Source organism: Rana temporaria, chromosome 6 (genome assembly GCF_905171775.1).
Source record: "Rana temporaria chromosome 6, aRanTem1.1, whole genome shotgun sequence".
Taxonomy (NCBI): Eukaryota; Metazoa; Chordata; class Amphibia; order Anura; family Ranidae; genus Rana; species Rana temporaria.
Genome location: NC_053494.1, coordinates 32,224,860 through 32,252,021, shown reverse-complemented (window position 1 = coordinate 32,252,021; position 27,162 = coordinate 32,224,860). Strand labels below are relative to the sequence as shown.

At 44.6% G+C, this 27,162-nt stretch overlaps 1 protein-coding gene across 1 annotated transcript in view; it reads right to left on the bottom strand.

Annotated features, from left to right (window-relative positions):
- LOC120943363 (ankyrin repeat and fibronectin type-III domain-containing protein 1-like) overlaps window positions 1-27,162 on the bottom strand; it is a 407,577-nt gene that overhangs the window by 357,183 nt on the left and 23,232 nt on the right. The window contains exon 3 of the mRNA XM_040356610.1: window positions 25,911-26,125. Coding sequence (XP_040212544.1) covers window positions 25,911-26,125 — 215 coding nt within the window. The remainder of the gene's footprint in view (window positions 1-25,910; window positions 26,126-27,162) is intronic.

Here is a 27,162-nt window from a genome sequence, read left to right as displayed (position 1 = left end):
ATAAAAAAAAACTCGGGAGGGGGGCAGCCAGGCCTGTAAGGGGCCCTGGGGACCATCGAGGCCCCTTACAGGTGTAATGCAAAAAAAACAGGAGGGGGGCCAACCAGGCCCCTTGGGACCATCGCGCCCCTTACAGGTGTAATGCCTGTACCCCCCTGATGGCGGCCCTGGATGCAGTTGGTGTAATGCAAAAAATAAAAAATAAAAAAAAAACCCGGAAGGGGGCAGCCAGGCCTGTAAGGGGCCCTGGGGACCATCGGGCCCCTTACAGGTGTAATGCAAAAAAAAAAAACAGGAGGGGGGCCAACCAGGCCCCTTGGGACCATCGCGCCCCTATACAGGTGTAATGCCTGTACCCCCCTGATGGCAGCCCTGGATGCAGTTGCTGTTTTGGGTATTCAGGCAGCTGATGGTGCAGTGGCTGTCTGAGTACAACAGGCAGCATTCCAGGTTCCTCTATTCATGCCTTGTAGCATGCATGGAGGAATATAGAGGTCTACAACTACAACAAGTCTACAAGTGTATGGCTGTAGCCTTACACATTACTTTGCATGCTTGAACTTAAAATGAAATAAAAATATTTCTGCTGCAAATGGCATTTATAAAATAAACATTTTCAATATATATATATATTTTTTTTTTTTACTGACTTGGCCTGTATGTGGCGGCGCGTGTTTCTCAGCGTCCTCAGGCACACAGCATGGATTTTGAGACCTGCCGTTTCTGTTCTGATACTCATATCATAAGTGCGGGGAAACTCGATCCCTGTGTTGCCTGTAATAAAAATTAGTTTTCCTATCTTCTGCGGCAAGATAAAATGAACTGCCCCGGGGGCACGATGTTTTATATTGCTGAGAATAGTCAGGTTTATTTAAGCTGCTATTTTGGTGGATAGAACATGTTACCTGTATGATATTTCAGAATCCAATATTCTTAAAGGGAAACCGAAATGGTTTGGGGGCAATTTTATTTATTTCATTTAAAAAAAAATTTTAAACTGCTGTTTTTATAATTTTTTATTATTTATAAACAATCTTTATGTTACATTATTACTTTATTTTATATTCATATTTTCACCTTCTTTCTTTACCCCCCACCCTTTTTTTTCACTAGGATGTTAGTAGTGTAATTGTGGTCAATATTTCTCAGGGGAACACAGGGAATAGGGGGAACCGGGGTGACAGCGGGATGCATTTTTTTTCTCGGGACTCACCCCTCAATCAATCAATAAATAATTACATATTTCATAATTTCTAGGTATTAGGGGTTTTATGGTTAATAAGGAGGATCGTTTTTGTTTCTAGTGAATTTGTTGGTTGGAGAATGGGGGGGGGGGGGCAGTTTTTGATAGGTGGAACCAGGGAGATTTCCAATACCGGGGCCCCCTGTCTCTTTCTTCCTACACTAATAAATATTATTTTCACCTTTTTTTCTTTTCCTTTTTTTAAATATTTTTTTTTTTTAGGGGAGGGGGGGGGTTTGAAAGAATCTTGGAATTATATGTATATTAAGGGGTATTAAAATGTTTTGTGGTATGCATATTCTAGAAGTACAATATATATATATATATATATATATATATATATATACTGGTATATGACTTTGAATGTTATGTCTTGTCATTTTTTTTTTCTAACGTAAAATTAATAAAAATATTTTTAACCACTTCATCCCCAGAAGAATTTACCCCCTTCCTGACCAGAGCACTTTTTGCGATTCGGCACTGCGTCTCTTTAACTGTGCGACTTTGTACCCAAACAAAATTGACGTCCTTTTTTCCCCCCACAAATAGAGCTTTCTTTTGGTGGTATTTGATCACCTCTGCGTTATTTATGTTTTGTGCTATAAACAAAAAAAGAGAGACAATTTAGAAAAAAAAGGAATATTTTTTACTTTTTGCTATAATAAATATCCCCCAAAAATATATAAAAAAAATAATTCTTTCTCAGTTTAGGCCGATACGTATTCTTCGACATATTTTTGGTTAAAAAAAAACAAAAAACGCAATAAGCGTATATTGATTGGTTTGCGGAAAAGTAATAGCGTCTACAAAATAGGGGATAGTTTTATGGCATTTTTATTATAATTTTTTTTTTTTAACAATAGCGGCGATCAGCGATTTTTTCCGTGACTGCGACATTATGGCGGACACATCAGACACTTTTGACGCTATTTTGTGCCCATTGTCATTTATACAGCGATCAGTGCTATAAAAATGCACTGATTACACTGGCAGGGAAGGGGTTAAATACTATGGGGTGATGAAGGGGTTAAGTGTGTCCTAGGGAGTGATTGTAACTGTGTGGGGGGATGGGCTACCAGTGACACAACAGTGATCACTGCTCCCGATTACAGGGATCAGTAGATCATGTCACAAGGCAGAACAGGGAAATGCCTTGTTTACATAGGCATCTCCCCATTCTGCAGCTCCGTGACACAATCGTGGGACACCGGCGGACATCGAGTCTGCGGGTCTCGCGGGCATGGTCACGGAGCACCCACACGTGCCATTTTGCCGACGTAAATGTACAGGCGGCGGTCGGCTAAAGTGGATAAAAAAAACTTTTAATACATGATATACCTATGACACTAGTTTTGCAGAGCATTCTGTATCCTTTATAAGAGCAAACCAGTCTCTTTTCATTTAGTGCAACAAAAATGGAAAACAAAGCGTCACACCACGCCCAAGAGGGCCAGATACAACTTTACTGCAATAAAAGTCAGGGGTACAATCTTAAAAGTAGCCAATACACTGTTTCAGCAGCTACTACACCGATTCCCTGCTTCCAGAGGGTTTAGCAAGGTATGGCCTATGTATACTATATATTATGTTGGGTCAAGATGGCTGAAAGTAACTATGCAAAACAACCCATACCTGAGGTTCAACTTTAACCACTTGCCGACCGCCGCACGACTATTCACATCGACAGAATGGCACGGGCAGCCAGATTGGCATATAGGTTTGTCCCTTTAAATCTGCCGCCCAGCGAGCACGCGTACGCCCGACGCGTGCCTCGCGAGTGTAGCCGCAGGTCCCGGGAAATTGAGTTCCCGGGAGGCCAGCGATTGCGGTCAGCAAGAGCAGAACAGAGGAATGCCTTTGTAAACAAGGCATTCCCCTATTCTGCCTAGTGACACTGTCACTGATGACCGTTCCCCGTGATCGGGAACGGTCATCAGTGATGTGTCACGTGTAGCCACGCCCCCTAACAGTAAGAATCACTCCCTAGGGAACACTTAAGCCCTGCAGCGCCACCTAGTGGTTAACCCCTTCACTGCCTGTGTCATTTTTACAGTAACCAGTGTATTTTTATAGCACTGATCGCTGTAAAAATGACAATGATCCCAAAATGGCGTCAAAAGTGTCCAATGTGTCCGTCATAATGTCGCAGTCACGATAAAAATCGCTGATCGCCACCATTACTAGTAAAAAAAATATATATTAATAAAAATGCCATAAAACAGTCCCCTATTTTGTAGAAGCTATAACTTTTGCGCCAACCAATCAATAGATGTTTATTGCGATATTTTTTACCAAAAATATGTAGAAGAATACGTATCGGCCTAAACTGTGGGAAAAAAAAGTTTTTATATATTTTTTGGGGATATTTATTATAGAAAAAAGTAACAAATATTAAATTCTTTTGAAAATTGTTGCTCTTTTTTTGTTTATAGCGCAAAAAATAAAAATCGGAGAGGTGATAAAATACCACCAAAACAAAGCTCTATTTGTGGGGAAAAAAAGGACGCCAATTCTGTTTGGGAGCCATGTCGCACAGCCGCGCAATTGTCAGTTAAAGCGACGCAGTGCCGAATCGCAAAAAGTGGCCCGGTCATTGACCACCAAAATGGTCCGGGGCTGAAGCAGTTAATTAAAGTGCTTGTAAACCTCACATATACCCAGTGAGGAGACTAGCCTCAGATACTACACAGAGATTAAACAAATCCCCCTACATAAGTTGTACCTGTTTTTCTGAAGCCATGTCTTCTCTACAGCCATTAAAAGTGCCAAACTTATACAACTCCTCTGAGCGTTCAGAAAGCAGGCTGGAGAGACTCTGCAGAACTTAGTGAGCGCTTATTGGAAGGAGGGGACACACCCCTCTTCACACAGCACACAGAAACAGAGCTGAGGCTGTCAATCACAGGCTGTGTGCTGGAGCTCCTTCTGTCACATTTTTTTCTCTTGGTGTCAGGAAAACTTATCAGAAGTGACTCATGCTGATAGAAGACAAACAAAGCAGCAGATTGAAATGGCATTTAGTGCTACGGATTGACTAAAAAAGGGATATGCTTTGTCCATATTTCATGCCTGAGCTTTACAACCACTTTAAAGCAAGTTTTACCCAAAAATTGAACCTCCCCTCTGGTGTCACATTTGGCACTTTTCATGAGGGAGGAGGAAGCAGATACCTGTGTAATACAGGTGTTTGCTCCCACTTTCGGGACATAGATCACTGCGGTGATCGTGGTGACCTATGCTACGTCCGGCGCCTACTCTGTCCCCCCTGCTGTCTTCTGGGAGACACAAAGGTCCCAGAAGACAGCAGCGAACCGTGAGGACACACAGTGCGACTCGCGCATGTGCAGTAGGGAACCAGGAAGTGAAACTGCAAGGCTTCACTTCCTGATTCCCTTACCGAAGATGGCGGTTGCCTCCACCCGAGAGACAAATCGTCTTCAGGACCCGACATCGCGGGCGCCAGTGACAGGTAAGTGTCCATATATTAAAAGTCAGCAGCTGCAGTATTTGTTGCTGCTGACTTTTAATATATTTTTTTTCGGCGAAAACACCACTTTAAGATCTAACACAGGCAGTTCTTCCTAGATAAGACCTAAACAGACAGCCATGTTGTACAGACACTCTAAGGCCTCGTACACACGACCGGACATGTCCGCTGAAACTGGTCCGCCGACCAGTGTCAGCGGACAGATCCGATCGTGTGTACAGGCTAGCGGACAGATTTCAAGCAGACAATTGTTTCTTAGCATGCTAAGATACATGTCCGCTGGGAAGCTGTCCGGCGGACAAGTCCGTTGGTTAGTATGTCTAACCAGCGGACAGAAATCCCGCGCTTGCGTCTAATTGTATCGACGCATGCGTGGAAGCATTGAACTCGCGCGATAGAGAACGTCGGTGTCGTCTACGTCACCGCGTTCTCTGTCCGCGCGGATTTCGGTTTGATGGTGTGTACAGCCATCAGACCGAAATCTCCCAGCCGACATGTCCAATGAAAACGGTCCGGCGGACCGTTTTCATCGCACTGTCCGCTCGTCTGTACGGGGCCTAAGGCCTCGTACACACGATAGGTTGAATGAATGAATGAATTAAAACTTATATAGCGTGGCACATGCAAACTAAATCGCCTCTGGGCACTTGTTGTTCCTGTCTCCTTTGATATCAAAAGAGATGAGTTTTGATCTTTCTCCTGAATGCTAAGTGGTTCTCCTCCAACCGAATGCTGGTTGGTAAAGCGTTCCATAGTCTGGGTTAACCAGACTATGGAGGACAATGGTCTGACGGACCGTTTTCATTGGTCAAAACCAATCGTGTGTGGGCCCCATAGGTTATTTAACCATCGGTTAAAAAAAAAGCCAACTTGCTTTAAAAATTAACCTATGGGTTCCTAACCGATAGGTCAAAACCGATCGTTAGTAGGCACAACCATCGGTTAAAAACCCACGCATGCTCATAATCAAGTCGACGCATGCTTGGAAGCATTGAACTTCGTTTTTTTCAGCACGTCGTTGTGTTTTACGTCACCGCGTTCTGACACGATCAGTTATCTAACCAATGGTGTGTGGACGTGACGGACCATCAGTCAGCCTCATCGGTTAACCGATGACAACGGTCCTTCAGACCGCTGTCCTCTGGTTAACCTATCGTGTGTACGAGGCTTTAAAGAGACAGATTTAAGGAGGATTAGCCAACTTTTCCATGGGTTTCCATAGGGATACAAACAGGGATGAATACATTGATAGAAAAGAGAAAACCAGCTAATTTCTTTATATAAAAACCAGCGGCTGGCATTTCTCCTGCTGGCTTTGTGTGCTATCTATCCGTCATCGGCACACTTTCTCCTATGTACACAGAAGTACAATAAGCACTGAAAATTAAAGTGGTTATATCATCGCCTTACACCGTGGCTGTGTAACAGTTTCCACAACAGCTACTATTTGGTTAAATGTCCCTGTAGCAGATAATAAAGATTTGCTGCTGCCGCTGACCTTATCAAGTTTTTTTTAGCTTTAGCAAAGGACACAGGACAATAGAATCCTTTCCGGTACCGTATCAGCCCGCACAAAGGATGCCACTGAATGCTATCTGGGGGTATATCACCCCCTAGTGGGAGAGAAGCGCAGAGGAATGGTATACAGAGACACTGTACTATCAAAAAATAAAGAGGGCACGCAGAGCGCCGCGGGCAATGATCAAGAGGCAAGCTACTGTAGCAGCTACAGTAGCCTAAAAAAATAGCAGCTAAAACATAGCTAATATCGTCATTCCACCAGAAATATTTAATCTAGAGGTAATAGACAAATGTACATTTATTTGGTAAAAACGTGCCATCATACTCGTGGCATTCACCCTGACAGGTGCACTTGTTGCTCTGTTCAATGCCTTTCTGAATTTGGTGCAATGCCACATCTGATCACTAGAGGGAGAATTGACACCAGAGGCTGCAAGCTAACAGTAAACTGGTCTCAATGTTACAGACATAAAGGGGGGGGGGGGGTTAATTAGGACTATTCATTTCGCAAGGTCAGGTGACGCTGTGTTCATTTTAAAAACTTCAGCCCCGGAAGGATTTACCCACTTCCTGACCAAGCCATTTTTTGCAATACGGCACTGCGTCACTTTAACTGACAATTGTGCGGTCGTGCAACGCTGTACCCAAACAAAATTTATGATTTTTTTCCCCCCACAAATAGAGCTTTCTTTTATGCCGCGTACACACGAACGGTCCATCCGATGAGAGCGGTCTGATGGACCGTTTTCATCGGTTAACCGATGAAGCTGACTGATGGTCCGTCGCGCCTACACACCATCGGTTAAAAAAACGATCGCGTCAGAACGCGGTGACGTAAAACACAACGACGTGCTGAAAAAAATGAAGTTCAATGCTTCCAAGCATGCGTCGACTTGATTCTGAGCATGCGTGGATTTTTAACCGATGGTTGTGCCTACTAACGATCGTTTTTTTCCCCATCGGTTAAATTTAAAACAAGATTGCTTTTTTTTTAACCTATAGATAAATAACCGATGGGGCCCACACACGATCGGTTTTGACCGATAAAAATGGTCCATCAGACCGTTGTCCTCTGTTTAACCTGCGGTTTAATTTGTTTGCGCTATAAACCAAAAAAGAGTGACAATTTAAAAATAAAAGCTACTTTCTGCTATAAAACATAAAAAAAAAAAAAATATGTATTCATTAGTTTAGGCAGATTCTGCTACATATTTTTGGTTAAAAAAATCGCATAAGCGTATATTGATTGGTTTTCGCTAAAGTTATCGGGTTCACAAAATAGGGGATAGATTTATGGCATTTTTATTATTTTCTTTTTTTCTTTTTACTAGCAATGCCGGCAATCAGTAATGTTTAGCAGGACTGTGACATTGCGGCACATGGATCGGACACTTTTTTGGGAACCAGTGACATTATTACAGTGATCAGTGCTAAAAATATGCACTGTTATTTTACTAATGACACTGGCAGGGAAGGGGTTAACATCAGGGGCGATCAAGGGGTTAAATGTGTTAACTCACTGTGTGCTCTAACTATATGGGGGACTGTGTGACTGGGGAAACACATAGATCCGTCTTCTTGCATAGCAGACAGGATCTGTGTGATGTCCCCTGTCAGTACAGAGATCTGCCTTTTTATTTTTCACAGGTAGATCCCCATTCTGTCACTGCGGGCAATGATTGCGGGTGGCCGGCGGACATCGAGTCCACCGGACCCACTGATTGGCTCTACCGCTGGCCAATGAGAGCGTACGCCCACAAAAGCGAATTCCCGTGCCGACGTACAGCTACAGTGTTTTTATTTGTTGCATTTTTTTATTACATTTTTTTGGGGAGGGGGTATAGGCAGAGTGAAATTTTTCTTTAACCACTTAAGCCCCTGACCTTTAGGCAGCTAAATGCCCAGGCCAGGTTTTGCGATTCTGCACTGCGTCGCTTTAACTGACAATTGCGAGGTCGTGCGACGTGGCTCCCAAACAAAACTGGCGTCCTTTTTTTCCCACAAATAGAGCTTTCTTTTGGTCGTATTTGATCACCTCTGCGGTTTTTATTTTTTGCGCTATAATCAAAAATAGAATGACCATTTTGAAAAAAATGCAATATTTTTTACTTTTTGCTATAATATATAAAAAAAAAACATTTTTTTACTCATTTTAGGCCGATATGTATTCTCCTACCTATTTTTGGTTAAAAAAAAATCGCAATAAGCGTTTATCGGTTGGTTCGCGCAAAATTTATAGCGTTTACAAAATAGGGGATAGTTTTATTGCATTTTTATTATTTTTTTTTTTTTTTACTACTAATGGCGGCGATCAGCGAGTTTTTTCGTGACTGCGACATTATGGCGGACACTTCGGACAATTTTGACACATGTTTGGGACCATTGTCATTTTCACAGCAAAAAATGCATTGTTTATTGTGAAAATGGTAGTTGCAGTTTGGGAATTAACCACAAGGGGGCGCTGAAGGAGTTATGTGTTCCCTGAAGTGTGTTTACAACTGTAGGGGGGTGTGGCTGTAAGTGTGACATCATCGATTGTGTCCCTCTATAAAAGGGATGACACGATCGATGCAGCCGCCACAGTGAAGAACGGGGAAGCTTGTGTTTACACACGGCTCTCCCCGTTCTTCAGCTCCGGGGACCGTTTGCGGGACTCCAGCGGCAATCCAGTCCGCGGGTTCCACAGTCCCGGTCACGGAGCTTCAGACCGGGTCGCGGGCGCACGCCTGCGAGCCACGGCTGGGTAAAAGTACAGGACGTACCTATACATACATGTGCCCAGCCGTGCCATTCTGCCGACGTATATGTGCAGGAGGCGGTCCTTAAGTGGTTAATGATCAATCTCCATCTCTGCAGCCTCAGCAGCACAGAATGAATGGACAGGAATAGTCCTGTACAGATTCATTTACAAACCGAAGCATAGTAAACACAGTCATGAATGAACAGAGTCAGTGATCATTGTCATTAAGACAAGGAAGGGGCTGCTAATTGACACATTTGTTCGCCCCTTCTAGTCTCTCCATCCTGAAAACATCCCCCGCAGCAGCTGGTGGGAGAGGGGAGGGGGGAACCCAACAGTGCTGTAGGGGAAGAGGGGGGCCGGGAGAGATCACACAGCAGGAGGTGGACAGAAGGAGCGGCAGGGCGCATGTAGAGGAGCCGATCAATCTGTGGAGTTGATTGGTGGATTGATTCCTCTATATGCCTCCCCCGATGCCACTCCTATCCAGGTGTACAGGGGGCCGCAATGGCCCCCTGGAGCACGGCGCCGGGTCGCTTCTATGACCCCTGCACATACGCCCCCGATGCGCAACATCTCACAACCAGGGGGGGGAGAAAGGAGAGAGGACCTTGTAAAAGTTTTCAAGTTCGACTTTGACCTGGCTATACAGATACAGTAGTAAGATTTCCCTGCAGGCTCAACAGCATGGATGGATGACTCTGCATGATAGACGATGGATGACTCTGCATGATAGACGATGGATGACTCTGCATGATGGGTAGTGAATGATTATGCATGATAGACGATGGATGACTCTGCATGATAGACGATGGATGACTTTGCATGATAGACGATGGATGACTCTGCATGATGGGTAGTGAATGATTATGCATGATAGACGATGGATGACTCTGCATGATGGGTAGTGAATGATTATGCATGATAGACGATGGATGACTCTGCATGATGGGTAGTGAATGATTATGCATGATAGACGATGGATGACTCTGCATGATGGGTAGTGAATGATTATGCATGATAGACGATGGATGACTCTGCATGATGGGTAGTGAATGATTATGCATGATAGACGATGGATGACTCTGCATGATGGGTAGTGAATGATTATGCATGATAGACGATGGATGACTCTGCATGATGGGTAGTGAATGATTATGCATGATAGACGATGGATGACTCTGCATGATGGGTAGTGAATGATTATGCATGATAGACGATGGATGATTCTGCATGATAGACGATGGATGACTCTGCATGATAGACGATGGATGACTCTGCATGATAGACGATGGATGATTCTGCATGATAGACGATGGATGACTTTGCATGATAGACGATGGATGACTTTGCATGATAGACGATGGATGACTTTGCATGATAGACGATGGATGACTTTGCATGATAGACGATGGATGACTTTGCATGATAGACGATGGATGACTTTGCATGATGGGTGGTGAATGATTATGCATGATAGACGATGGATGACTTTGCATGATAGACGATGGATGACTTTGCATGATAGACGATGGATGACTTTGCATGATAGACGATGGATGACTTTGCATGATAGACGATGGATGACTCTGCATGATAGACGATGGATGACTCTGCATGATAGACGATGGATGACTCTGCATGATAGACGATGGATGACTCTGCATGATAGACGATGGATGACTTTGCATGATAGACGATGGATGACTCTACATGATGGATGGTGAATGATTTTGCATGATAGACGATGGATGACTTTGCAGTGCTGGCTACTAAGATTTTCATAGCCACACCTACAGCTGTCAGAATACCCAAACAATGCCTTCATGTGATTGGATGCAGGTGCTGTTGGGACATTATTTTTCTGCCTGGCTCCTTTGACAACAGTCAATTGAAAAATCGACTTTTGTTGAGTCAGTCTTTTTGCATGCATGGGAAATCACCTACATGTGTGTGCCAAAGGGCTCTGCCAGGACATGAAGGCTGGGCAGACCCCTCGGCAAAACTGCACTGGAAGGGGTGGGGGTCATAGCCACCTGAGAGTCAGACTGAAAGGTCCGCTTTAGTATTCTAAAGATTAATGTGTATGCACAAGTCCCATTGCAGATGACAGTGGCAACTAACTTTCTGTTTTCTACAATGGAAGCCCTCCTTAAATATGCATTATTTAATTATTCTAAATGGCCTTCTAATCAAATTCCCACTGACCTCTGTAGCCATAAACACTGTGGAGATATTCATCCTCAAAGTTGGAGCAGAAGGACTGAAGTCCATCAAGTCATTTTCTCAGCAGCTTAGCTCACTCTGCTCCCTCCTTCCTGAGCTTCGGCTCTGTATTTATATGTGAGATTGGAAGGCCACTGAGAATGGGGTGCCGGGGAAGCTGAGTTGTTTGATGACTTCAACACTTTCAGTTCCCACCTGTTTCAAAAATGCTAGCCGACTGGCTGTTATTAAAACCTACTGGCTTCAAAAAGAAGAAATAACTGCGCTGGAAACCAACCTAACAATATAGCTGCAACTCCAAGTGAAGCTATGCTGTTAACCGATTAAGGACTGGCTACTGTACATTTACATCGGCAGAATGTCACGGCTGGGCAAAGTAACGTATGTCATTTTGAAAATCCCGCTGTGCGGGTGTGCCCGTGCGCGCTCCTGCCACAAGCTCCATGACTGTGCCCGCGGGATCCGCAGACTCAATGTCCGCCTGTGTCCCGCAATCGGGTCACAGAGCTGCAGAATGGGGAGAGGCAAGTGTAAACAAACATCTCCCCATTCTACCTAGTGACAGGACACTAATCTACTGCTCCCTCTCATCGGGAGCAGCGATCAGTGACATGTCACTTATTAGAATCACTCCCTAGGACACACTTAACCATTCAGCGCCACATAGTGGTTAACTCCTTCACTGCCAGTGTCATTTTCACAGTAATCAGTGCATATTTATAGCACTGGTCGCTGTAAAAATTACAATGGTCCCAAAAATGCGTCAAAAGTGGCATTCATGATAAAAATTGTAGATCGCCGCCATTACTAGTAAAACAAAAAATTATAAAAATTATAAAAATGCCATGAAACTAACCTCTATTTTGTAGACGCTATAAATTTTGTGCAAACCAATCAATATACGCTTATTTACCAAAAATATGTAGAAGAATACATATGGTTCTAAGCTGTGTTTTTTTTATAGATTTTTCAGGAATATTTATTATAGCAAAAAGTAAAAAATATTGATTTTTTTTCAAACTTGTCGATTTATTTTTGTTTATAGTGCAAAAAATAAAAACTGCAGAGGTGATCAAATACCACCAAAACAAAGCTCCATTTGTGGGAAAAAAAGGACGCCAATTTTGTTTGGGAGCCACGTCGCACGACCGCGCAATTGTCAGTTAAAACGACGGAGTGCCAAATCGCAAAATGGTCCAGGGCTTAAGTGGTTAAAGTGACATGTTATCAAATAAGTAGACACAGAACAATAAGTGAATTAAGTAAAAAATTTTAAAACAAATTACGAGAGTCACAACTGTGAAATTATTTATTAGTGTTATATTTATTAATTATTATTATTATTTATTAATAGAGTTCAATACAGAAGGAATGGGAGGGCCCTGCTCGTGAATCTAAAATGAGCTTACAATCTAAAGCTGTATTTATTTTGAAATTATAATAATTATTTTAAATTATTTTTAATGATGATTTTGGGAATGTATATATACTGTAGATCAAATGGCGTTCTTTTTTTTTTTGTGTGTGTGTGTTTATATTTTCTTGGTGTTCGGCATTATGCTACGTGCTAAGAATAAATATAAAATATAGAGGAAAGTCACGCAGGAGCGGCAGGCAGACGGGGTGTCTAATTCTGGGTTATATCAGCCATGTACATACATGTGCTGGAACCTCACGGCTTTTATTTTATTCTAAACAATGTAATGAATTTCGATATTCTGCTTGCAACTGCTCAAATTCTAGGACTGCAATTTTACCACCCCAATGTACATACAGCAAATAGGTTGCTAGGCAACAGTAAATGTTAGCGTGAAACGTACAATTCTGTTTGGGCATATCAAATTAAAAACAGACCTTGAATCTCACGCTGGATTCGGCTGATAATAATAAAGCTAAATCACGTTGACATAAAACAATGTTACTAATATTACACAGACAGACGAATGTCCTTCATGTGATGTCTGAGCTTCTCAACCCCAATCAGAATTGGGCACCGAGAACCAACTGCCGCTTTCCGGAATCACCGCCTCCTTGTTTGTCATTTCGATGAGACCAAATGGTTATTGTTTTTGTTTTTTAATTAAAACAATAAAATGTCGGCTAGAGGCACCGCAGTGCCTACTCACACTCACGTGGCAGGAAGTACACTGCGATTTTTTAATAGGAATTAGAGCCAAAAAGTAGATTTTGATTGCAGAAAGGCAACTAATCACCAATGTGACCCCAGTGCCGATGGAGAGGGGCAGGGTAGGGTCAAACAGGATGCTGGGCAGGCAACCATCATTCTCCATATTAACTGATGATGTTATTGGTTGTTAGGATGCCGGTGATCTGCCGTGCTGGTTCCAGCTATCGTGGAAGTTCCAGCGCATGCGCAAACTGATGTGCTGAGATGGTTTCAGCTATCGGGAAAGTTCCTTCAAGGACTGCGCAGGTGCAAACTTGCTGACGGAAATCCCCGAACGGCGGCCGGCATCCAGGGCGACGTGGATTTCGAGGTAAGTGTCCAGTCGGCCTCACGTCCTCACTGCGCTCGGACGGCTCGCTTCGCTCGCTCGGCCTCCTGGCTCTTTTTTTAACATCCTCCAATCCACTGGGATGTTAAAGAATGAGCCTGGATGCCGGGCGAGGTTCGGAGATTTCTGTCGGGAAGTTTGCGCCTGCTCAGTCAGTGAAGGAACTTCCCCGTTAGGGGAACATTGAGGACAAGTCACCGGTGTCCTGACGAATAATGCCCGCCTGGTACTGCGCATGCGCAACGCTTGCGCAGTACAAAGCGTCCGAAACCCTCCGAACATCGGAATCGACGATCAGCTGTAGAGGGCGCCTGCGCACAATAGCCGTCATTGTGCCACACGCTCCCGATTCTCGTGCAACTCTGCAAGAGGCGGATTTCTTCATGATGGGCACGTGTGAGGGGCGGATGCCTACAGTAGGGGGCGTGTTTTGTAATGATGGGCAGTGCTGTTAAGATGGTGGCGGAATTTTTTACGAAACAAATATATGTCTGCTATTCTTCCTACACATGTTTGCGGGCTATCTAACACAAGCAATAGCACTGCCCAACATTACAAATGGCGCCCCCTTCTGTAGGCATCCGCCGCACAAACGTGCCCATCATGAACAAATCCGCCCCTTGCAGACTTGCACGAGCATCGGGAGCGTGTGGCACAATGTCGACTATCGCGTGCAGGCGCCCTCTACAGCTGATCGTCAATTCCAATGTTCGGAGGCTTTCGGCGGCTCCGGCTGGGCATTATTCAGCATGGGGCATTTCTCATCAGAAGATCGTAATGGTGCACAATAAAAATCTATGGCTTTGTGTAACTAAAAGGTAGGCTTGTTCCACTCACTGGCTTGTATACAATTTTTGGGCAATTTTTAGGCATTTTGCCAAGGCACCCCTGAAGATGCCTGGGCGCCTTGGTTTAAAAAGGCTTTTCTAACCTAACCCCTTAAAGCAGGTCTAAATTAAAAAATGAAAAGCTAATGCAAGGTCTCTTCTGACATAAAATAAAGTTACCTGTCTACTTGCAGTGATCTGTAGAATGTACGCTGAACTACGCATGCAGAACCTTTTTTACATTTCTGGCATGGCGCCTGTGTGCTATGATGACTGAAGGGAGGAATTACATCATCTCGCCAATCAAGATGGCTGAAGACCAGCATCTGGAAGAAGCCAAGAAGCAGATGTGGACTCCAGCAAAGGACCTTGCAATTGTTGGCCTGCACAGAGTCCTGACCTCAACCCGATAGAACACCTTTGGGACTGTTGTACATATGGTGAGTTACCGTATATACTCGAGTATAAGCCGAGTTTTCCAGCACATTTTGATTGGGGGGGGTCTGCGCTGATAAACAATCAGCGCAGAAACCCCGTCAGGAGAGTCACCGATCGGCTATCCTCTACTCACTCAGACGCGAGTGAGGAAAAAACGATAAACGGCTTTTCCTGTTTACATTGTGATCAGTCTTTACCAAGATCGGTGTACCGGTGTGTCAGACTGACACACTGCACCACTGATCGCTGCGATGCATGCCCCCACGGGTGTGCGGCGGCTGTTATCCTGCTGGACATCATATGACGTCCAGTCAGGATAACTGAACCACTGCCAGCCGTCATTTTGCTATAGGACGGGCGGTAAGTGGTTAAAAGCAACGAAATATGAATTACTGTTTACTAATGCTAGCAGCATGAACATTAAAAATTATTAAAGGGTCACTAAAGGAAATTTTTTTTTTTGCTGAAATGACTGTTTACAGGGCATAGAGACATAATAGTTAACTGATTCCTTTTAAAAATGATTAAAAATAGATAAAAAAAACAATCATATAATGTGCCTGCAGTGTAGTTTCGTTTTTGCTGTTGTTTGCTGGTTCTCTGATGTACAGAGAGCCACTAGAGGGCAGTCAGCCAATAGAGAGCAGTGATACTTTGTCTAAAACTCCTCAGCACCAATCCAGTTTAGTTTTACTCACACCTCCTTGATTAGTGACCACCGTGAGAAATCTCCCAGTACTGTGGTCATCAGGAAACAGGCAACCAGGAAGTGTCCAGAACAGAGAGGATTTACAGCAACATGAATGCAAAAACGAACAATGAGGACATGAAACCAGGACTGCAGCAAGGTAAAGGAAGCTATTTAGCTAAAAAAAAAAATTCCTTTAGTGACCCTTTAATATTGATTGGGAGAGTGAAGTTCCACTTTAATCCTAACCCTAAACCCACTCATTCTGTACACTTACCTTATTTAATCAGGAACCCGAAATCATCGTGTTTGTAGTATTATCTCTTCACTAAAAAATACCAGTGGCCAGCTGAGGGTATTCATCAAAAGTGATCCACAAAGTACTGTATGTGCTCCCCTATAGCGTTCCACAATGCAACAAATAAATAATAAATGGCATGGGTTGTATGTCTCTTGGAACCTTTAACAATCTAAGCCAAGCCTTTAAAACACTTGATATTGAAAATACTATGACACGGAAATCATCACAAGTCCAAAAATAAAAAAAGACTTCTTACCCCAAAACACAGATTTCCCCTTCTGAACATCCCGCATGATCTACCACATCAGCGACGACCCGGGCCTTGGGGTCCAAACGTCCCCATTACACACATAGCAAGAAAAGCGCTGTTTTCTGAAATGTTTTTACCCCGGAAACAAATTGTTCATCAAATTTTATGGACTAAGATCAAAGCGATGGGTGGTTTTACTATGTGTAAAATCTCCAACGCGTCTCATAAAAGTGAAGAATAAATTATTTTGATCACACCTTGAAAAACATCTCCTAATTCCAGGCAGGCAGATTAGATAGATTGACACGGGACAACTACAGGGATAAAGAAAGATTCTCGCTAAGATCTGTCAACTGGTTGGACGAGTGGAGACCGGTAGTCATAAAAAGCGCCGGGGATCTTCTCTGTATCTGCGTCTTATAATAACGTGTCTAAGGAATTCCACAGAAGTCGCAGACTGAAACTGGAAGTACCAGACCTTTCTGATGCCTCAGATGGAGTTCATATCATTATCCCAGAAGCTGCTCAGGGATACCTGCTTTTCACTAGATTCTTTTTGAAGAAAAAAAAAAAAGGAACAGGGGTTTAGATTTCATAGAAACGTAACAGGAGATCCTCATTACACTACTAGGGCTGGTAATGAGGGAGGAAACGGAGTGATAAGCAGATATCAATGTCCGGGTCATTTTACAGGCATAATACAAAACACTGGGTGCAGCTATTAAACTTTAAAGAGTCACCTGCTTGAGAGAAAATCAACCGACTACCATCGACCATGACTACCTGCTAGGCTAATCTAGGTATTACCAGAAATACTGCATAGGAAAGGGTGCATAGACTGATATACACATTTATTGAAACCTACCTACCTACCTACCCCCCCCCCCCCCAACACACAAATATTTAGCTATACAGTGGAACCTCGGTTTACGAGTAACGCAGTTAAAGAGCATTTTGAATAACGAGCAACTTTTCAAAAAAAAATCTTAGCTAGATTCAGGTAGCCGGGCGCATTTTTACGGCGGCGTAGCGTATCGTATTTACGATACGCCGCCGTAAATCAGAGAGGCAAGTACTGTATTCACAAAGCACTTGCCTCCTAAGTTACGGCGGCGTAGCGTAAATAAGGCCGGCGTAAGCGCGCCTAATTCAAATGAGGATGAGGGGGGCGTGTTTTATGTAAATGGGTGGTGACCCAACGTGATTGACGTTTTTTTTACGAACGGTGCATGCGCTGTCCGTGTACATATCCCAGTGTGCATTGCGGCTAAGTACGCCGCAAGGACGTATTGGTTTCGACGTGAACGTAAATTACGTCCAGCCCCAATGCGACGGGCGCACGTACGTTTCTGAATCGGCGTATCTAGGCATTTGCATATTCTACGCCGAACTCAACGGAAGCGCCACCTAGCGGCCAGCGTAAATATTGCACCCTATTTCAATTTCAAGTCGGCGTATCGTTTACGCCGATTCTCCAAGGCAGATACGTCCAAAAAATAGGCTTCCTCCTCCGACGTAACTTGAATGCAGCGGCGTAGAATTGTGTGCATTTTTACGCTGGCCGCTAGAGTCGCTTCCGTTGTTTTCGCAAATTACCTAGTTACGCCGATTCACAAACGTATGTGCGCCCGGCGGTAGTTTTTTACGTCGTTCGCGTAAAGCTTTTCCGGCGTTGCTCCTGCTTATATGAGGCGCACGCAATGTTAAGTATGGACGTCGTTCCCGCTTCAAATTTTGAATTTTTTACGTTGTTTGCGTAAGTCGTTCTCGAATAGGGCTGGACGTAATTTACGTTCACGTCAAAACCAATGACGTCGTTGCGGTGTACTTGGGAGCAATGCACACTGGGATATGTACACGGACGGCGCATGCGCCGTTCGTAAAAAACGTCAATCACGTCAGGTCATCACACATTAACATAAAACACGCCCCCCCTTCCACATTTGAATTAGGCGCGCTTACGCCGGCCCCATTTACGCTACGCCGTCGCATCTTACGGAGCAAGTGCTTTGTGAATACTGCACTTGCTCTTGTAAGTTGCGGCGGCGTAGCGTAAATACGATACGCTGCGCCGCCGTAAAAATGCGCGCCCCTACCTGAATCTAGCCCACTGTGTCCACGGAGCAGTAATGGAACTAGACCCAATGTGAGGAAGGATTCAGATACTCAGAAACCCAGGTAGATGGTGCTGATTTTGTTTTTGCAACCAAAGAGGACAAGGTCACAGGACAGATTACACGATCATCGCTCCACCCAGCAGATGACATCAGCCTTGGTCCCTAAGCCACAGTAAAACTGGCGGTGGCTAGAATTTTCAATGCCCCCAGCAGGAAAAATCCACAAAAGGATAGAAAGGCTAGCAAAAAGTAATTAGACCTCTCTCTGTAGAGCTGAAGGTAAGGCATCACGCTTCCTAGGACAGTAGCAAAAAACAAAGCAAGAGGAGGGTTTATATGGGGGCTGAGTATCCCGGCCTCCTGTGGGCGGCAGAATAACACAGCAGTATCTGAATTCCTGTGTCCCTTGCTGGATGATAAAGAACATTACAGAGGCTGCAGGGATTGTTGAGGGGAGTCAGAAGGGCAGAAGTCAGGAGTCAGAAGGTTATATCCATACTGTAGCTCTGTATATAAACCAGACCCCACTCCAATAGCAAATTCTAATATTAGTCCTAGCTTGTACAGGGGTACATGGGTAGTCATAATCCAGGTAGGCCTGGGGCAACAGGATACCCAAATATGCCTTTGAGCATGTGGGGTAATAAACAGGGGCAATGCAAACAAATTGGTGTTTTAAAGTTCTACTTTGATTTACCATTTAAAGCGGAGGTTCACCCTCAAAATGAACTTTCCAGCATCCTTAAAGCGGAAGTAAACCCATCAATTTAACAGTTTGAAAAAGCAGTTACATTCCTGGCATGCCGGGATTGCTAACTGTCACATTGGTTGTGCTCTCAACCAAACTGTAAAACCATCCAATGGCTGGTGTCACAACTGATCACATGTGCAGCATCATGGCAGTTGAAGATTAAACAGAGGCCAAGACGCGCCTTAGCAGCCGTCAATCAACTCCTCTTCGCTTAGAAACGCCCATTCCCCGCAGGATTCCCCGCTCGGAGCCGGAAAACAAGGGCTCATATAACGATAAGTACAAGTAAAAAAAACAAAAAAACAGCATACTGCAGATGTTAGCAGTATGCTACAGCTAATGTCAAAAAGTGGATTTTTGGGTGAACCTCCGCTTTAAAAAAATAAAATAAGCAGCTGAATACACAAGCTTGGTTATACATCACAGCATAAAGTGATTTTCATCAACAGTAAGCACCATCAGTTACATCCAGCACTTGGTTGCTATGGGGGCATGGAAACTGTGCAAGCATTTAATTAGCATTCTGCTAGCAATGCACAACTGTAAAGAGATCAATGTGTTAGGAAAACCATTTGACTTTTCTCCGTTCTCAAATCTGTGATCTGTTAAGGATTTAAAGAGCAACAGTAGTAGAATTCTATGGCCCGGATTCACAAAGGACTTACGACGGCGTAATGTGAGGCGTCGTATCTCGGCGCCTGAATCAAAGAATCAGATACGCCAGAATTTGTCTAAGATACGACTGACGTGAGTCTCTTACGCCGTCGTATCTTAGGTGCATATTTACGCTGGTCGCTAGGGGCGCTTTCGTATATTTCCGCATCGAATATGCAAATGAGCTAGATACGCCGATTCACGAACGTACTTGCGCCCGGCGAATTAAAATACGCTGTTTCCGTAAGGCGTACGACCGGCGTAACTTTACCCCTCATAAAGCAGGGGTAAGTCATGTTAAGGTATGGACGTCGGAAACGTCCGAACAGCGTCGTATTTTACGTCGTTTGCGTAAGTCGTACGTGAATGGGGATGGGCGTAGGTTACGTTCACGTCGACTAAGCATTGAGCCGGCGTAACTTAAGGAGAAAATTCAACGTGATACTGAGCATGCGCGCATGCGCCGTTCGTTAGGTGCGTCATTTACGTGGGGCCACTATTTATTTCCATACAACACGCCCCCTACCAGCCTACTTTGAATTAGGCGGGCTTACACCGGCCCATTTACGATACGCCGCCGTAACTTAGGGCGCAAGTTCTTTGTGAATACGGTACTCACCTCTCTAAGTTACGGCGGCGTAGCGCATATGAGATACGCCCGCGCAAAGATACGCCGATGTACGTGAATCTGGCCCTATATGTTTACAGGGCCACTGACCCAATGACTCAACTTTTCAGGAGTGAGCCTAATGAACAGGTTTCTATTAGGCCCCTTGCACATTGGGGCGTTTTTCATGCGGTACAGCGCTAAAAATAGCGCTGCTATACCGCATGAAAAATCATGCCCTGTAGTGTTCAATGTGAAAGCCCGAAGGCTTTCACATTGAAGCGGTGCGCTAGCAGGAGCGCTCCAAAAGTCCTGCTAGCCGCATCTTTACCGCGGTATAGGAGCGGTGTGTTCACCGCTCCTATACCGCGCCTTACCATTGAAATCAATGGGAAAGCGCGGTAATACCGCCCGCAACGCCCCTTTTTCGGCCGCTAGTGGGGGTTAAAACCTCACCGCTAGCGCCCGAATATCGCGGTAAATACGACGGTATAGCCGCGCTACAAATAGCGCGGCTATACCGTCACCGCGGCTGCACGCCTCAGTGTGAAAGCAGCCTTACAATTGGCCTTGCTTTTCGTTTCTAATGTTTATAAATGTTTGATTAATTCAACGGCTCCATGTAAACTACTGGCCCCTCAGCACTTAACATTGAAGGGAAAGGACATTCCTTATTATTAGGGCTGTTACTGATTAAAATTTTCGTGTTTGATTAATCAATTTTTTTTAAATCAATTAATCGACTAATTTCGATTAATTATAACGCACATACAGATCCAACTACTTTTAGCTGATCTCCTTGCAGGCCGATTCCCAGTGCAGCTACCAACCACTGGAAAAATGGATAGCAGGATACAAAAAACACACAAAGGCAGCGCTCGATGGGAATAGCATCAAAACTTTTATAGTCTTCAAGTAGGTAACAAAATAAATATTGCACTGGAGATAAAATCGATGTAGCTACATAAACTGTAAAAATGGTGCGAGTAATACCAAACGGTAGCAAAAGCAGTCATAAAAACATGTAGCTAAGTATGATACTGGTATAAAAATGTGTACAACGATACCACTGCTGAATCCAGATGAGGAGGGGTTAACATCAGTCCGTCGGCGTGTAGAAGTCCCGTGAACGGAACTATAAGGTGCCAAAGCCAGGAGATGGCTTTTCCCTCTATGGTTTTTATAATAAGCAGAAATACGCTCATCCCATGTAAATGTACATACAAACTGCCCCAATATTCCAGCTGGGTTAAGATCGGTAAAACAAGAAAATGTTCTTTGCAAATGGCAAAATCCCAGCACAAGGGTGATGTTTTGGGTGCCAAACATCTTTTTTTTTTGGGTACCTACAGCATCCAATGATGGAAATCAGACTGTGTACCTCATTCTATCATTAACAGTCACTTTTCAAAGTTACTGATTAAAATAAATTGCTAAAAGTTATCCTAAGACGAATCACTTCAATGCAACGACACATGAAGATATGAGAAAATCAACATCTTATTTCTACATTTATAGCAGTAGAGCCATGTATCATTTAGCACTTAGTACAATATTGTCCTTGTTGCATAAAATGGCAATATTATAAGGGTAACCATACACAGGCAGACCTCGAATCAAGAACAGATATAAGGCCCAGATCTGACCATCTGCCAGGAACTGAATGGCCATCATTACAAATCCAAACACACATCAAGACTTCCAGAGATGTTTCAAGGTGCATAGAAAATATGTATCTGATACCAAATCATTTTAACTTTCAGAAGCACTCACTTATTGGTCTAGTTAAAGTGGAACTCCAGACAAACAACTAAAATACATCATTTAAATACAGATGTTTACTGTTTTACCTGCAAAAGGATTTGTAATTTTGTCTATTCATTATTGTAATACAAAACTCAGGGCCTATCCGCCCTATAGGCTCACTATGCAAGCCGCTTAGGGCCCCGCAAAGCTGTGGAGGGCCCCCCAAATTACTAGAGGCCCTGCCTGGTGAGAAGTCAATTTCGGCCCTTCACCCTGCTTCTCAACTCGCTGGCTGCATGGGAGAAGAGGTAAGAAGTCAGCAACCCCCGCTTCTCACTTTAATGTAAGACGTAATTTCCAACACAGCAGAACACCCCCTCCCCCCGCTTCTGAACTTCAATCTTTCATGTGTCACTGTCGGCAGCCCCCCCCCCCCCCCCCCCCCCCAGCTTCTCAACTTTAATGTGACATGTCATTTTGCTTGGGGCCCCAGAGAGGTCAGGATCGGCACTGAACATACTGCTAAACAGTACCACCACTTGAGAACTTTCCTAATTTAACACTACTGATTCCTGACTCAGCTCCCTGCTCGTTGCACAAAGGTGTTAGTGTTGATTTGTTGTCCATTGGACAGGCTTTAGTGGGAGAGATGACACTGGAGACTGCATTGGTGGCAGACAGTGGCGGTGCGTCCATAGTGGGCGCAAGAGTGCCGCACCCTCTCTCCTGCACGCACCCGTCACTCATTGCATGAATATATCTATCATCGTCGCTGCCGCCTACTATTCAGGTGTCCGGCCCCCTGTTGAGCGCCGGCCATCTGAATAACAGCGGTGGGTGTGTTTTGGAAGTGCCTGATTAGAACCAGAGGCTCTAATAGGCTTCCCAATTAGAGCCTGTGGGCTCTAATCGGCTTTCAAATAGTTAAACAGAGGGCGCACGACTGTGCGTTCCCTGTTTAAACCATGCTGTGTTAGGGAATCGCTTCCCTAACACTGACCCACCTCTCAGCTAATCAGGTGCCCCGGGTCTGGTTACCGGTCACCTGATTGGCTGAAGCGACATCGAGGATGGGAGAAGACATCGAGGGAGCAGATGGAGCATGGAGGAGGACGGCGCTGTCCAAGGAAGGTAAATGCCGGGCTGGGGGGAAACGGTCTGCATTTGGGGACAAACTGGCAGCATTTGGGGGGAAACTGGCCGTCTGCCATACTACAGAGAAGGCTGTGTGAGATCCTGCTGCTCTAGTCTTCCCCTGCTCCCCCACCCCCTCCTGTCATCAGTGGTGAGGTCTGTAAGGGAAAAGAGGACTTAGGAGTCAAGCCGCTCATTCCCCTTCCCTAGTGGATGATGGGACCGTGGATGATGGGAAAAGTGGCTGTGCAATGGAGGCTATGGGCTGCAGATATTAATGCCCCAGCTGCTCTAAGTAAGAAGAGGGGAGCACAGAACTTTTCCTGGACAATTCTGCAGAGTTATGGGCAGACCGTGCAGAGAAACCAGAGTGTGCAGACCTGCTGCTGTGCATGACTACACTGCGAAAGCACCTGGTTGGGACCAGAGCTATGCGCTGCATCCATAGAGGCTGAGGACTGAGCCACTGAGAGGCTCTGGTGATGTGGACTTTGGGGCACAGACCTGTTACTCCTACCTGTCTATGCCCACCTTTATAGAAACTGATCCTGAGAGCTGGTGAGAGTCTGAACGCTGGGACTGAGCCTTGTGAGAGACCTGATTGTGAGGACTGGGATTTCTAAGACAACAGGTCCCCAAGCATACTGGACTGGATCCATTGCATACCAGAAGTAGTGAGAGGAACAACTGACCTTAACCTTTTACTGCCTATAGTTAATGCCAATAGAGACTGATTCTTACCTAACAGCCCATCAGCCCTAAATAGACAGCTTCCTCTGCACCAATGTACAGATGGGCCCCAATAATAGCTGGTTAATAGTGACAGAAAGGCACCAGGTACTTCGTAGCCACCTCCAGGGGTACCTCTTATCAGGCCAGTGTTCACCCTTTTTAGTTAAGCATCCTTAAATATGTTCAGTTGCCTGCCTAGTGTATGACTTGCCTTATTACAATATACTTACTTTATCTAACACCCAGCAGTTCTATTTCCTGAATACTGATAAGATGTGGTAAACTACAAATGCTTATGTTAAACAAGTGTGAGTGGCCTTCAATCTATATCCATGTGTGTCAGTGGGGACCAAGCAGTTTAAAGAGTCATGGCAGAACAGAGAACCCATCCTATCCAGCAACTTCTGCGGGAGTACAGTGCCTTGAAATTTGTATTCAGCCCCCCTGACTCAATACTTTGTAGAACTGCCTTTCGCTGCAGTTACAGCTGAAAGTCTTTTTGGGGATGTCTCTACCAGCTTTGCACATCTAAAGAGTGAAATTTTTGTCCATTATTCTTTGCAAAATTGCTCAAGCTCTGTCAGATTGGATGGAGAGCGTCTGTGAACAGCAATTTTCAAGTCTTGCCACAGATTCTCAACTAGATTTAGGTCTGGACTTTGACTGGACTATTCTAACACATGAATATGCTTTGATCTAAACCAGGGGTCTCCAAACTTTTCAAAGGGCAAGTTTATTGTCCGTCAGGCTTAAGCAGGGCGCCGGAGAGTGTGACCAGCAGGGGCAGAAATGTCACTGGCCTGGCATCAGTGAAATTAAATATGGCATCAGGGTTGGTGGTCAAAGAGGCGGCATAGTGCCCCTATTAGGAGGAGGAGTAGTATCCCGTCATTGATATCGGTGGAAGAAATAGTTCCCCCTTTGTTGGTGTTAGTGGAAATAGGGGGTTCCCATCTGTTTCCAAAGTGGACATTCTCCAACTAACTAACGAATCTGAGGCCTGCTTGATTTCGCTGAGAGTGCCAGATGCCAGTCCAGGGAGCTCAAATTATGCCGCACCTACCAAAAGAGCTTTCATGTCAGCAAACTCAGTTACCATAGTAGCAAATTTCTTCATGTGTTGTCAGGTTAGCAGCATCCACTAGGGGGACAGCTACAGAAAGTTGGGGCTCTCCTCGGGGACAAGAGTATGAAACCTGGATGGAATAGACCATACAGGATGTCTCTGAAGCACAGATGAAGCAATGTATTATTAAGAGTTAAAAGGAGTTTTTGACAAAGCTATCAGGAATCTCAAGTTCAGTCAAAACATTGAGCAGCCTATGATTACCTTACCATGCCACAGGAGGAATTTGGACGAACAGAGAAGGCTTCAGGTCTGATTTATCAATTTGAGCATGCCTTTCAATACCAGGGTGAATGCCTGTCTGAGTACATCAGAGAACTAAGCAAGATGCCAGTCTGGATACAGCAAAATATTTCAGAAAATAGCATGTTGCTAAAGTATCCTGAGCTCATTAGAACAGTGAGAGAGCAGGAAGCTACAGTATGTTTGAGGCCAACAACCCCGAGGTGGGGGCAGCATCACTTGCCAAAGTTGGGTCAGTAGCTAAGATGGAGGTCAATTTAAAGATAGTCACCCTGAAGCCACAAATAATGGAAATGATAGCCATGTTGGCAGACAAAATCATTGTGTTGTCTGGAGGAACTGCTCCAGAACCCAGTCAGTCCTTAACTTCCATAGCTGTTCCTCCTGAAAAAAATTCAGTGACTTGCTACAATTGTGGACGTGAAGACACTACAAACATGAATGCCCACATCATATGCTGTTGTGGTCATCCCTAAAACAATAAATGACCCCTGTTTACAAATTCCATGCTTCTCTTGTACCTGATCTTTATTGGAACCAGAAAGCAGAAAGTATGTACTTACAAATTGTCTTCTCAGTTTGCTCTTCACTCTTTGTCCCTGGGGGTCGGGTGGCTGCAATGGGTAATGACAAGAACTAAGGTGGTTGTCCACAGAAATGCTCTTCCGTATGTGGAAGGCTTGCTGGTGACCGGGACGGGTTTCTTCTGGGGAAGAGAAGATCCGTGTAGGGAAGGTGCTGGTGCTTAGCTGCCTTTCTCCAGAGCGCCATGAGTCCACTGTGAAGAAAACACACGCAGTGTGAGGGACATCTCACAGTAAAGGCACTAGAAAAAAACATTCATTTCAAACTAAATACCATCCAGCATATTTCATTATACAGTTCAGTAATCTTTTACCAATACCAGACCTCTCACTAAAATTACCAGTTGCCTGGCTGTCTTTGGCTGACCTAGAGAAAAAGTCAAAGAAGTGGTGTCGGAATTTTTTATCTTTAACCACTTAAGCCCCGGACCATTTGGCTGCCAAATGACCGGGCCACTTTCGGCACTGCGTCGTTTTAACTGACAATTGCGCGACTGTGCGGCGTGACTCCCAAACAAAATTTGCGTCCTTTTTTTTCCCCACAAACAGAGCTTTCTTTTGGTGGTATTTGATCACCTCTGCGGTTTTTATTTTTTGCGAAGGGGGTAAATTCTTCCGGGGCTGAAGTAGTAAAAGTAAGCGCATCATCATATTTAACTACTTGCCGACCAGCCGCCGCAGTTCTACGGCGGCAGGTCGGCTCCCCTGCGCGAGAGCCCGCACTAAAAAGTTGGCTCTCTAAGTGCCCCCCGCTCGTCCCTGACTCCCGTGCGCGTGCCCGGCGGGCGCGATCGGCGCCGGGCAGCCGCGATTGCTCGTTACAGAGCTAGGACCGGGAGTTGTGTGTGTAAACACACAGCTCCCGGTCCTGTCAGGGGAGAAATGCCTGACCGTCTGTTCATACAATGTATGAACAGCGATCAGTCATTTCCCCTAGTGAGGCCACCCCCCCTACAGTTAGAACACACCCAGGGAACATACTTAACCCCTTCCCCGCCCCCTAGTGTTAACCCCTTCCCTGCCAGTGGCATTTTTATAGTAATCCAATGCATTTTTATAGCACTGATCGCTATAAAAATGCCAATGGTCCCAAAAATGTGTCAAAAGTGTCCGAAGTGTCCGCCATAATGTCGCAGTACTGAAAAAAAATCGCTGTTTGCCACCATTACTAGTAAAAAAAAAAATATTAATAAAAATGCCATAAAACTACCCCCTATTTTGTAAACGCTAT